This window comes from Oncorhynchus keta, chromosome 19 (genome assembly GCF_023373465.1).
Source record: "Oncorhynchus keta strain PuntledgeMale-10-30-2019 chromosome 19, Oket_V2, whole genome shotgun sequence".
Classification (NCBI taxonomy): Eukaryota; Metazoa; Chordata; class Actinopteri; order Salmoniformes; family Salmonidae; genus Oncorhynchus; species Oncorhynchus keta.
The window spans coordinates 58,322,293-58,335,948 of record NC_068439.1 but is presented as its reverse complement, the minus strand read 5'-3'; the positions used below and the strand labels follow the sequence as shown (position 1 = coordinate 58,335,948).

The 13,656-nt window shown below is 42.8% G+C and overlaps 1 protein-coding gene across 1 annotated transcript in view; it reads left to right on the top strand.

Moving 5' to 3' along the window:
• Positions 1-13,656, top strand: part of ppp1r13bb (protein phosphatase 1, regulatory subunit 13Bb) — a 73,270-nt gene that overhangs the window by 31,550 nt on the left and 28,064 nt on the right. The window contains 1 exon segment of the mRNA XM_035794017.2: positions 7,724-7,825. Within this exon segment, the coding sequence (XP_035649910.2) occupies positions 7,724-7,825 (102 nt within the window).

Sequence of the window (13,656 nt, the reverse complement as noted above, 5' to 3'; positions counted from 1 at the left end):
TCATCCTTGAGCTGTTTCTTCAACTTGATTGGAGGCCACCTGTGGTAATTCAATTGTTTAGATATGATTTGGAAAGGCACACACCTGGCCCACAGTTGACATTGCATGTCAGAGCATAAACCAAGCAATGAGGTCAAAGAATTGTCTGTATAGCTCCGAGACGACAGGATTGTGTTGAGGCACAGATCTGGGGAAGGGTACCAAAATATGTCTTCAGCATTGAAGGTCCCCAAGAACACAGTGGCCTCCATTCTTAAATGGAAGAAGTTTGGATCCACCAAGAGTCACCAAGCAATCATGGAGCTGACCAAGAATCCGATGGCCACTCTGACAGAGCTCCAAAGTTCCTCTGTAGAGATGGGAGAAGGGTGGGTTAAATAAAGAAAACAATACCTTTTGTGGATTTATCATTCTTATGCAATTTATATCTATAGGGCTACATTGAGTTTATTTTATTTCGGTATTTAATGCCATCTGGCATTAGTGCCTAAGTCTACACTTTAGGGCCGAGCTGTTTGCTCGCCAAATAGCCTACCCGCCAATCAGCAAATACTTTTGGGAACAGGCAGAAAAAGTGAATATGCAACTCAATGTTAGGAAGGTGTCCATGATGTTTGGTATACTCTATGTATGTCAATCAGCCCCTGAAAAATCCTGCACCCCCTGTAAAATGTTTTTTATTTAAAAAAAATCTGCCATCTCTGACTGTAGCCTACAGCGCACTTTCTATATTATCGGGTTAAAGTTTGGTGAGGGCCTCAAATGATCACTAAAACATGTAGTCGGCACTTGCAGATGGTTTATTAGCAATTGGGTGCGGGTGATCAAACAGCTGACCCGCGCACCACTAGTGTGCATGCATGCATTTGTTAGAGAATGGCTCCATGATAACAGCAGCCTCTGGCATGCCCCCTCACTCCCTAACCATCTGTCCCAGATTCCAGAATGGGGAGAGCTGTGCTTGAGGAAGCGGAACTAATTTAACCTTAAGGGGGGGCGAGAAAAAACCATTGCGGCACAAGATGGAGTTATTTATTTATTTGTTTGTATACTCTTGTGATGACCGCATCGCGACACACCACATTGCCTCATCTGGTCCCTTTGGCATACGTTCTCCTACTATTCATGATCCAGATGTGTTTTTGCGTGTGCACATGCATGTGGATGTTCATGGATGTGCGAGCATGTCGGTGTGTTGTCGGCTGCTCGCCGGCAGAGCGCGTCTCCTTCTCAGGTGGGTGTCCCCTGGGTTGTATTTATTAGTGCAAACCATGGCAAAACGTTTTACAAGTGTTTCTTCAGGTAGTTCAGTTAGGTCCCTCCCTGTTTCAGTCCATTTGCTTCCGTTTGGTCCCTAGTGAAAACAACCCTAGAGGGGGCTGCCAGAACACAATCCACTAAGTCTGACTCTCGCTCAAACTACATGTTTCCTGTAGACCTAGTACAGATCTAGGATCAGTTCCCCCTACCCCCTCAAAGTGTGTGTGTGTGTGAATATCCACACACATTATACAGAATAATATTGTGTGCGCACATTCTCCTACTTTAGGCAGAGAAGGGGGTGTCCTGTCCACAAATGCTTCTATAGCCTATTTGTTTGGCCATATAATCGCATCCCATTGTTGGGCAACTCTTCAAATCTCCATGCACTCAGTAAACCCCATCCATCTTGCCCTCCTGTTCCCCCCCACCCCACTGACCACCCCAAACAAACATTACCCCTGATCCATAGCATGTTGCCCACTAGCCTGTGTGTGTTAACCTTGATTGTATAAGGAAGCGCAGTACTCTCCTGTGTAGTTTGGAGGATTAGGGCAGTATGATGACATAACGGTCCTAAGAGGATCAGTGTTGTGGTTATCCGCGGGGCTCTGGTCGAGCAAGGGGCTTTTCGCCGCTCAGCCCACATGTGGGATGCTCTCTGAAAAAGTGTAACACAAACACGCGTGCACACACAGTTGCTCCCTCTCTCACAAACACACATGCAAGCGCACACTTTCTCACACTCGACACTTACACAAGCACTCCTACACACACACACACACACACACACACACAGACACGGGTGACTCGGCCCAGGGAGAGAGAGGAGCTCTATAATCCCCAGGGGACACATGCCCTTTAGAGAATGGGAGGGTAAGACATGGCTTTCCCTCTCTCTCTCTCCTGTCCTCTATACTCATGGTGGTCCCCTTCTCTTTCTCTCAGCCCCCCTCCCTCTCGCTCTCTCTTCCTTTCTCTCAATTTCACCCAGACATTCTCTCACTCTCCTTTTCGGCGGTCTGTGTGTGTGTGTTTATTTTTCCCGTGGGCCTCATCAGTGAGGCTGTCGCCCGGATGCACTGGAGCGTGGTTCTGCGTGCCAGTGGCTTTCTGTGTGTGTGGGGCACATCCTGCCTGAGTTGAGTCAGTCTCATCACCCTCTACTATCGTCCACTCCATCCCTCCTGTCTGTGAGGCAGAGCCCACACATACACGCACCCGGGATTCACTCACTGAAGCTGGGGAAATACTTGGGAGGTAAGGTGATCTCAACCTTCCATCTGAACCACGCAGCCAACTCGGGACTGTTTGCATTTGTAGTATATTTACAGACACTACAGCTAATCTGCAGAAATAAAGCTGTTGATAGTCTAGTGATAGTTTGTAGATGGAGTACAGACACGTTCTGGTTGAAAGACAACCGACGTAGAGTTGACATGTTACAGACTTTGAGCATCTACAGATGTGTACCGTTTCAACATTGAATAATAGCCCAATATCTCAACGAGAGCTTTTCTAACTGGTTGAACTTGTTCTACCTGTCTCTCAAAGCGAAAGCGAGTCTGCACTCAAAAAAGAGATTAAAAGTATAATGTGGCGATTGATGTGATTTATTCCGTAATTGGAATGCAATAGGAGAACAAACATAGTCGGTAGAAGTGGCACTGTGATGACAAGGAAATTGTCAAAAGTTTGAATCGCACTAGCAGGTCGTTTTGGATTGCTGTGTCAAACTGTTGTGTGGATCTTGGTCGCTCTGTGAAACCTGGTGCTGAATTCCAAATGTGGACAGGGAATCATATATGCGTGTGTGTGTGTGGGACAGAGACGGGGACTTTTGGCAGCTGGCTAGCATATCCCGAAACATCAACCCCCCATCTCTTTTCCCGCCTTGCTAACTCGTTACTAGTCCTTGATTTCAGCTCTTCCCTGCTCCCTTGCCTTGCCCCACTCTCTTCAGGCAACGACGGACAGCACAATGAGCAATGGCACAACAGTGGATGCATCACAATAGTATCTATTTTCTCCTGAAATGTATACTCGTTCACTATTTAGCACAAATCTAAAATCATTGGATTGGTGGTGTGGGCTCGGGGGGAGTTTCCACCATATTTCTTATACCAGTCATTTCCTCTTAAATCAGTTAAGAGAAGTGAACAAGTGCAAACTTTGGGAGGAAGGAGGGATAATCGAGATGTAGCCAGTGTGTTGAGTCTGCTTGGGATTTGAAATGGGCAATTCCACAGTAACGGAATTACGCAGAGACTGATGTTTTACTTAAATGTATGCCAAACAAAAAAACATTGATTTCAAAGTTTAACAGGCTATACGTTCCTATGCACAATGACTACTTTGAATAATTTACACAGTAAATCCATTTTTAAAAATGTATTTACTGGAAAAATTGGACAGATGCAAAGTTCGGTAACAGAATAAAAGGTCAAATGTTCCTCAGTTTAATTCTGTTACCTAACTTTGTATCTGCACAGTACTTCCTGAAATATATGAAAGTAGTCCTTGAGGAATGGTTTGTTAAACTAAACTTTGAAATCAATGGTTTTTGTTTGGTATACATTTTAAAGTGCAATATTTGATTCTCAGCATTAATTCTGTTACCATGGGATTACCCAAATGTAGCTTTCTCTAGTCCGGCTTTTTCAGAAGGATTTCCAGTGGGTGGACCCTCCATTTTAATCTAATAAAGCAATTGGTAACCGTCCAGTGACATTGTGGTCTCTGAGCCATTCCCAATTTTTTACTGGGTAATCCCAGAGTGTTAACGGGACACAGGGACACACACAAACATTTTGTTATGTGTAACTTTGAAGTTAAGTTCTACATTGGTCAGTCCAAAATGTTGTTTAACATTTTTTTTGTCATGGATTTTTTTTAACATTTCCTATTAAATTTATTTATGGTTTCTATGCCTTTAGTTTTCCATGTGGACTAATTTATCAGTGAATTCTGAAAGGAGCATAGTGAACAGACCTGGATTGGTTTTTACCTCTTGTAGTTCACAGCAACACATCAGCCAGAGCTTGTACTTATTATGATGCCTTATATAGATTGTCAAATTCTTTTTCCAGTCCTACCACTTAAGAAAGTGGCAGAATTACATTTTCTTTTGTAGGATCTGTCTTTCCCCTCCTGACGTTCTGGCCCCCCCCTTCTAATCTGTGTAGCCAAACGGAACTCAACATTGTCCTTGGTCACTGTAACCCTTTTTATGATGTCTATTTATTTTTTTCGAAGGACCTGTGGCCTTTTGTATCAAGAGTCTCAGAGTAGGAGCGCGAAGATGTGTTTTGCCAACAAATAAGATTATATGGGCAGAGGTCGACCTGATCCTAGGTCAGCAATCCTATTCTGAAAAGCTTGATACACACGGCCCCAGATTTGGTAAGGGTCTGTGAAGACCAGAACAAAGTAGACAATGACACACAGTTGTCTTGATTTCCACGATTTCCACATTTTCCTTCATATCTGTGCTGTTTGATGTGTGTAAGACAACCATGACATTTAGTCTCCCCTTTTTCAATACACTTTCCATAGGCCCTGGCTAGGGGTTCTTTGCCATTTCAATATTGCTTATGACTCTGAGGCTCTACCGAAGCCAGGCAACACCTTTGGAGGTAGATATGCTCTTTCAATAAAGTTTTCCCTAGTTCAACTATGTGCTTTGAAGAGGATGCATTACTGTCTAAACACAGTTTACATCATCCTTGTGTATGCAGCTTTAGGTGTGTTTGTGTTACCCACCTATGGCCATTGGACTTCAAGAAAGGTATTTGTTTCCACAACACGGCTGGTTTGAAGTCGGGACTCGAGGGATGAGAAGAAGGTTTGACTTGACCTCTGAACCCGATAGAGGCTCTGTTCCACCAGGACACAGTCGGAGAACACAGGAATCATTTTTTCCCCAGAGTTCCGGCCTTTGGGAACATGTGCTTAATCCAATTATCCTTGTCCGTGCCCCTCCCATTGCTCCATTGCCATAACGACCCTGCCGCCGCCCTTCGTGATGTGATAGGAACTGAGAGGCGCCTGTGTAAAGAGACTGATACTGTTGCTATCACAGCTGCGATTCACCCGGCTGATAAATTGAGTCAAGTCGTTTGCGGCGGTCCGTATTGACCCCGGTCAAGATCCGGACCGCGCCGCGGTGCTCCTGTTGAGTATGGCTGCATTAGACTAAAATAAGGAATACTTTTTTTTTCATGAGTGGATGGTTAGGGGGCTGGAACATAATTAGTTGATTGCAAATTGACCCCAAGAGGCCCAAACAGATGTAATATTTGACTGGTACCCCGTGTATATAGCCAAGTTATTGTAACTCATTGTGTATTTATTATTAGACGTTTTACTTATTATTTCCCTATTTTCTTGCTCTCTGTATTGTTGGGAAGGGCCGTAAGTAAGCATTTCACTCTTAGTCTACACTTGTTGTTTGCAAAGCATGTGACAAATAAAATTAGACCCCTTCAAATTTAGTGGATTTGGCTATTTCAAGAATACCCGTTGGTGACAGGTATATCAATTCGAGCAAACAGCCATGCAATCTCCATAGACAAACATTGCCAGTAGAATGGCTTTACTGAAGTGCTCTTTCAATGCGGCACCGTCATAGGATGCCACCTGTCCAACAAGTCAGGTCGTCAAATTTTTGTTCGTCGGGAGCTTCATGAAATGCTTTCCAAGGCCGAGCAGCTGCACACAAGCCTAAGATCACCATGCACAATGCGAATCATTGTAAAGCTTGCCGCCTTTGGACTCTGGAGCAGTGGAAACATTCTCTGAAGTGATGAATCACGGTTCTCCATCTGGCAGTTTGGGGGATGTCAGGAGAACGCTACATGCCCCAATGCATAGTGGCAACTGTAAAGTTTGGTGGAGGAATAATTGTCTGTGGCTGTTTTTCATGATTAAGGCCCCTTAGTTTAATTGAAGGGAAATTTTAACGAGACATCATACAATTACTTTTTAGACGATTCTGTGCTTCCAACTTTGTCAACAGTTTGGGGCAGGCCCTTTCCTGTTTCAACATGACAATGCTCATGTACAAAAAGCAAGATCCATACAGAAATGGTTTGTCGAGATCAGTGTGGAAGACCTTGACCGGCCTGCACAGAGCCTCGACCTCAACCCCATCAAACACCTTTGGGATGAATTGGAACGCAGACTACCAGCCAGGCCTACCTACCTACCCAACATCAGTGCCTGGCCTCATTAATGCTCTTGTGGCTGAATGGTAGCAAGTCCCCGCAGCAATGTTCCAACATCTAGTGGAAAGCCTTCACAAAAGAGTGGAGGCTATTATAGCAGCAAAGGGGGGAGGACCAACTCTATATTAATGCCCATGATTTTGGAATTAAATGTTCGACGAGCAGGTGTCCACATACTTTTCGTAATGTAGTGTATATATCGCTCTAATATGTGTGGAAATACTTTGGAACAGATTTCCAAAATCAAAATAACTTGGAGCTGATTTGCTGGTGTTTTTAGTCTTTAATGTCCAACAATTTAAATATAATCATCCGCAGGCCAAATTTGGCCCACGGGCTGCCAGTTGGGGAACCCCGATCTACAACATGCCATTTAGCAATATATATACTTACAGTAGTTTGTGCATACATTTTCATATGGATGGCGCCAGTGGGAACCAAACTCGCAATCATGGAGTTGCAAGCGCCATTCTCTACTAACTGAGCCACACAGGACCACATCTATTATATAAACTGCATTGAACTGTAAAAAATGTTAAATGAGTAAATAGATTAATGAATGGATAGATAGATGTAAATAAATATAATTAATAAATAGATAGATATACCCACAGGCAACATTTTGCAGTGTCCCAAAACAAACTTCTGTGCAAAAGCTGCCCTGGGCTAATTGTTTGTAGGCTATACTGTGGACACCCACTACTGAAGTAATGACCATCCCAGCACTGGGTGATCTCTGCTTTGATTGTCCTCCCCTCAGTTAGTGTGGGGGGTTTTCTATCTAGATTATGGGTCTGCTGCTGACCGCTGTAGCTCATTTTCTTTTTCTGGCTGAGCCAATGTGCTCTGGCTCTTCGGCTTCATTCCAAATGACACCCTAATCCCTATAGTACACTACTTTTGACTAGATCCCTGGGCTATAGGGGAAAGGGTGCAAATTTGGGATGCCGAATTCCTCTTCAGGGCTGAGGAGATAAACAAATGGATAACACATCCCTTTTTTTCTTCTTTCCCTTCTCTCTCTCTCTCCCATCACTCCTTTTCTCTCCCTCTCTCGTTCTCTACCACTCCCTTCTGCTCTCTCTCCACCTATCCCTTCTTTCTCTCTCTACCACTCCCTTCTCTCTTTCTCACCCTCTTTTTTTTTTTCTTTCCCTCTCTTCCTTTCTCAATCGCTCTCTCTCTCTCCCCCTCTCACTTTCTATGGTCTCTTTTTCCCTCTCACTCTCTGTGTGTAGGTGGGGAACCCCCGCGTGGAGCTCACGCTCTCGGAGCTGCAGGAGATGGCCACACGGCAACAGCAGCAGATCGAGGCCCAGCAACAGATGCTTGTTGCCAAGGTAACCTATTGTGTGTTTGTGTAGACATAATTTTCTTTACTGGAAGAAAAGCCTTATAAGAGGGTCAGAGCTACTGTATTCCAGGGATATTCATATCCCAGTCTGGAGATCCAGAGTGCTGCTGGTTCTTCCTGATAATTAATTGCACCCACCTGGTGTCCCAGGTCTAAATCTGTCCTTGATTAGAGATTTGTCCACTTTGGGGTGGTTTGATGGTAATAAATTGTTCCCCACAAGACCCTGATCAAATAGATATGATACCCATCTTCAGAAAATGTGCTTTCTATGGTTTTTTACACGTTTATGTATCTTGTTCTATGGGAGTTTATGCAATAAAATGTTTGCAGACTGATTTAAGGAATGTTGAGACAAGTTGTAATGTTCACATGCTAATTGAAAATGACTATTAAACAACAATGGAACATTCTATTGGGTGGATCTCATCTTCAACATTTTGCCATCCATAGCTAATGATTTACGTAGACTCATCATTGAAACAACAATGTTACAAATGGTAGAACTACATAGGCTACTTGTTTTAGGGAAATTGGTCATACTGGGAAATGATATAAGTTCAAGAGATTCAAATCTAGTAGTGTATTGGTTTTATAGTTGTCACTTGTAGTCTGTTGCATAGCAATATTTAGCTGGCAGCCATATTGGAAAATGTGTACCTTATGTTATAGAGGACGCTTGTGCCCAAAAGCCTGTTTTAGCATGGGTTGCGCCATTGATGACTTTAACCATTTTGAAGTAGTCAACCGGGTGGGACTACCTATGGGTTAAGGAAGATTCACAAAATTCTCTGCAGGTCATTAGGAGGGATTAGTCAATCATACTTGTGATCGAATATTCCATAACTGTAGGTGGCAGTAAATCGCCAACCTTGACTTTTTCTGGTTCAAATAACACACTCCAGGTGGCAGTATGTACCCTCGTAGAAGAAGGAAATTGACCACTTCAAAATGGTGGTGCCTGTGAAGTCAGACTCTATAATGGGACAGATACAACGTTGTGATCTCTATAAATTTCTATGACCCTATGGTTAAATCAGCAATTGCGAAGCATTATTTTTTAGACTTTTTCTAGCTTTGGTGCACTCATTATGAAGGCATTTTGTGAAAATGGGTTACCTGTACCTCTTTTCTGGACGTGATGCATTCCTAAGGGATTTTCATACAGAGTGCAATGTACGGGGCAGGTTTCACATCAGATTTCCTGATGTTAACACAATTTATAGAATCCAATTGCATATCATTTTAATTAATAGATATCAGTGAATGATCTAGAACATGCGACCTCAGTGCGTTCGGCACTGTAAATCTGAATGAATACCGGTATTTTTAAAAACACACAAAACACTGTGCCGATGCTGCGTTGTATGCCTCTTTAGAAAATCAGCTGAAAAAACCTTTCAGGCTATTCCATTAAAAATAACTAGAACCTGTCCGCATGTAATCAATTCTAATCTTAATTGGCTAATTTCAAACGGTCCTTTTGTGAGGTGCAGCCGGGAAGTAGTTCTGTACAATGGTGAGTGGTGGGATCGATAAACCAGGAGGATTCTCCATCTTTTAAATGTTTACTTCCCAGTAGATTACAACGGCGATAGACCTTAGAGTATGTCGCTACTGCTCAACGAGAATAGCCTATGCAGCTGCCAACACTTCAAACATGTTTTCACATTTACACCGACATCACCTAAGTATTCCTACCACCGGAGCAAGACGGAAACGCAAAAAAAACCAATAACGACTTCGTCTCCCCTCTCCATTCAAGCGGCAGCCCTTCACAGAGGATTCTGACCGGACCAAAGAAATTGCATCAGCGATAGGTATGTCTATATCTACAGATATGTCCCTATTCTCAGTGGTTGAGAAGAATAGGGGGTTTCAGCACCTCGTGAAAGGTGCTTGAGCCATGTTACAAACTTCGTCCTCTGGCACTCATTTAAGCAAACAGGTAGTACACAAAGTTGTCAATGAATTGGCCATCTACTACAGATGGATGGACCTCCAGGGCTTCAGAGAGCTTCTACACAGTGACAGCCCATCACATTACCCCGGAATGGGAAATGAGAAGCACTGTGTTACAGAGAGTTAACACAAGTGCACATATATTTCTCAATGTAAGAAAACATTGTAGCATAGGCCTATAATGTCTGAGTCACATTGATTTCACATGCATATTGCACTTTATTTGAGTGTTATAATAATTTGGTGGGTGCTTATTTGATCTATGTCACACGTACAAGTGTGTATTAATACATGTGGGCATTGAAAATGTGTTTTTTGCATATTCCGCTCTCCCTGAGACCGCCTCGGTGAGTGAGGTCAAGGCCAGGGTCTGCCATTATTAACGGCAACTCTGGAACAATTAGGGTTAAGTGCCTTTCTCAAGGGCACATCAATTAGGCCTGGCTCGCAGTCAGCGTTCCAATTCATCCCAAAGTTGTTCTATAGTTGTTCTGAGGTCGGCTCTGTGCAGGCCATTCAAGTTCTTCCACACCAATCTCGACCAACCATTTCTCTATGGACCTCACTTTATGCACGGGGGCATTGTCATGCTGAAACAGGAAAGGTTCTTCCCCAAACTGTTGCCACGAAGTTGGAGCACAGAATCGTCTAGAATGTCATTGTATGCTGTAGCGTATAATTTCCCCTCACTGGAACTAAGGGGCCCAGCACGAACCATGAAAAACAGCCCAAGACCATTATTCCTTCTCCACCCAACGTTACAGTTGGACCTACGCATTGGGGTAGGTTGCATTCTCCTGGCATCCGCCAAACTCAATTTGTCCATTGAACTGCTAGATGGTGAAGTGTGATTCATCACTCCAGAAAACACGTTTTAACTGCTCCAGAGTCCAAAGGCAGTGAGCTTCAAACCACTCCAGCCGACGCTTGGCATTGCGCATGGTGATCTTCAGCTCGTGTGTGGCTGTTCTGCCATGCAAACTGATATCATGAACAGTTCTTGTGTTGAAGTTGCTTCCAGAGGCAGTTTGGAACTCAGTAGTGAGTGTTGCAATCGAGGACAGATGTGCTACGCACTTCAGCACACTGCGGTACTGCTCTGTGAGCTTGTGAGGCTTACCACTTTGCGGCTGAGCCTCTGTTGCTCCTAGATGTTTCCACTTCACAATAAGAGCACTTACAGTTGACCGGGGCCGCTTTAGCAGGGCAGAAATTTGACGAACTGACTTGTTGGAAAGGTGGCATCCTATGACTGTGCTACGTTGAAAGTCACTGAGCTATTCAGAAGGCCATTCTACTGCCAATGTTTGTGTATGGAGATTGCATGGCGGTGTGCTCGGTTTTATACACCTGTCAGCTACCGGTGTGGCTGAAATAGCTGAATCCACTAATTTGAAGGGGTGTCCTCATAATTTTCTGTATATAGTGTATGACTTGTGATCATACACTGAGTATAGCAAACATTAGAAACTCCTTCCTAATATTGAGTTGTACACCCCTCTTTTGCCCTCGGAACAGCCTCAATTCGTCGCCGCATGGACTCTACAAGGTGTCGGAAGCGTTCCACAGGGATGCTGGCCCATGTTGACTCCAATGCTTCCCACAGTGGTCAAGTTGGCTGGATGTCCTTTGGGTAGTGGACCGTTCTTGATACACATGGGAAACTGTTTAGCGTGAAAAATCCAGCAGCATTGTAGTTCTTGACACGCTCAAATTGGTGCGCCTGGCACCTACTTCCATACCCTGTTCAAAGGCACTTAAATATGTTGTCTTGCCAATTCACACTCTGAGTGGCATGCATACACAATCCATGTCTCCAGGCTTAAAAATCATTCTTTAACCTGACTTCTCCCCATCTACACTGATTGAAGTGGATTTAACTAGTGACATCAATAAGGGAACAGCTTTCACCAGGATTCACCTGGTCAGACTGTCATGGAAAGAGCACTGTATACAGTGCATTCGGAAAGTATTCAAACCCCTTGGCTTTTCCCACATTTTGTTAGGTTATAGCTTTGTTCTAAAATCGATTCAATAGTTTTTTCCCCCCTCAATCTACACACAATACCCCATAATGACAAGGAAAAAATAGGTTTTTAGACATTTTGATAAATGTATTAGTGTTTAAACATACCTTATTTACGTAAGTATTCGGACCCTTTGCTATGACACTCCAAATTGAGCTCAGGTGCATCCTGTTTCCATTGATCATCCTCACGATGTTTCTCCAACTTGATTGGAGTCCACCTGTGGTAAATTCAATTGATTGGACATGATTTGGAAAGGCACACACCTGCCTATATAAGTCCCACAGTTGACAGTGCATGTCAGAGCATAAACCAAGCCATGAGGTGGAATGAATTGTCTGTAGAACGCCAAGACAGGATTTTGTCGATGCACAGGTCTGGGGAAAGGTACCAAAACATTTCTGCAGTATTTCACTGTTCTTGTGCAAGTGACATTTAAAACATTCCTAACTCAGTTGTCAGAGAGAAAGGAAACGGCACAGTGATTTCACAATGAGGCCAATGGTGACTTTAAAACAGTTACAAAGTTGAATGACTGAGGATGGATCAAGAATATTGTAGTTACTCCATAATAGTAACCTTATTGACAGTGAAAATAAGGAATCCTGTTGGCAAAATGGCACTAAAGTAACACTGCAAAAAAATATGGCAACGCAATTCACTTTTTGTCCTGAATACAAAGTGTTATATTTAGGGAAAATTCAATACAACACATTACTGGGTATCACTCTCCATATTTTCAAGCATAGTGGTGGCTTCATCATGTTATGGGTATGCTTTTAATCGTTGAGGACCGGAGTTTTTCAGGATAAAAAAAAGAAACGTATTGGAGCTAAGCACAGGCAAAATCCTAGAGGAAAACCTGGTTTAGTCTGCTTTCCGCCAAACACTGGGAGTTAAATTCACCTTTCAGCAGGACCGTAACTAAAATACAAAGCCAAATCTACACTGGCGTTGCTTTCCAAGAAGAATGTGTGAATGTGAATGTGAATGTTCGAGTTAGATTTAAGTAGATTTAAGTCAAAACTATGGCAAGACTTGAAAATGGTTGTCTAGCAATGATCAGCAACAAAATCGATAGAGCTTTAAGTATTTTGAAAATAGTAATTTGTCAAATGTTGCACAATCCAGGTGTGGAAAGCTCTTAAAGACTTACAGCTCTAATAGCTGTCTAAGGTCCTCCTACAAAGTATTGACTCAGGGATGTGAATTCTTATGTAAATTATATTTTTGTATTTCATTTCCAATAAATTAGCAAACATTTCTAAAAACGTTTTTTTCAATTTGTCATTATGGGTAGTGTGTGTGTGTGTGTAGTGGGGGAGAAATTAATTTAATACATTTTTTTATTCAGGCTGGTACAACATTTTTGAGGGAATAAGTCAAGTGAATACTTTCTAAATGCACTGTCAATCACTTTATTTCCCGCTTCTGTTCCTCAACTGTTATTTTTTGTTTTTCGGTTCTGTTCCCTCAACCATGTCCAACCCATGCTTTGAGGTCCAGACTTGAATTTGATGGTGCCCATTTTCCATCCATAAGAAAACGTCAGGCTTTCAGGGAAGCAAAGGGTCACATGCTTTTGTTATAGCCCAGCATTTAAACTCCTGATTCAACAAATATCAACGTCAATGTAGAATCTCTTCAGTTTTTAGGTATTATTTCAGTGTTTTTGGCAGTAGTCTGTTTTCCTGCAAAATGTTGCACAACACAGAAAAATTACATTCATTTCGAATTTTCAATGGCACTTTTTATGACCGTGGAAATACAATTTTTTTATGCCGATATTTAAATGTCATGACCTCGATAATCACATGTTTAGTTAAGC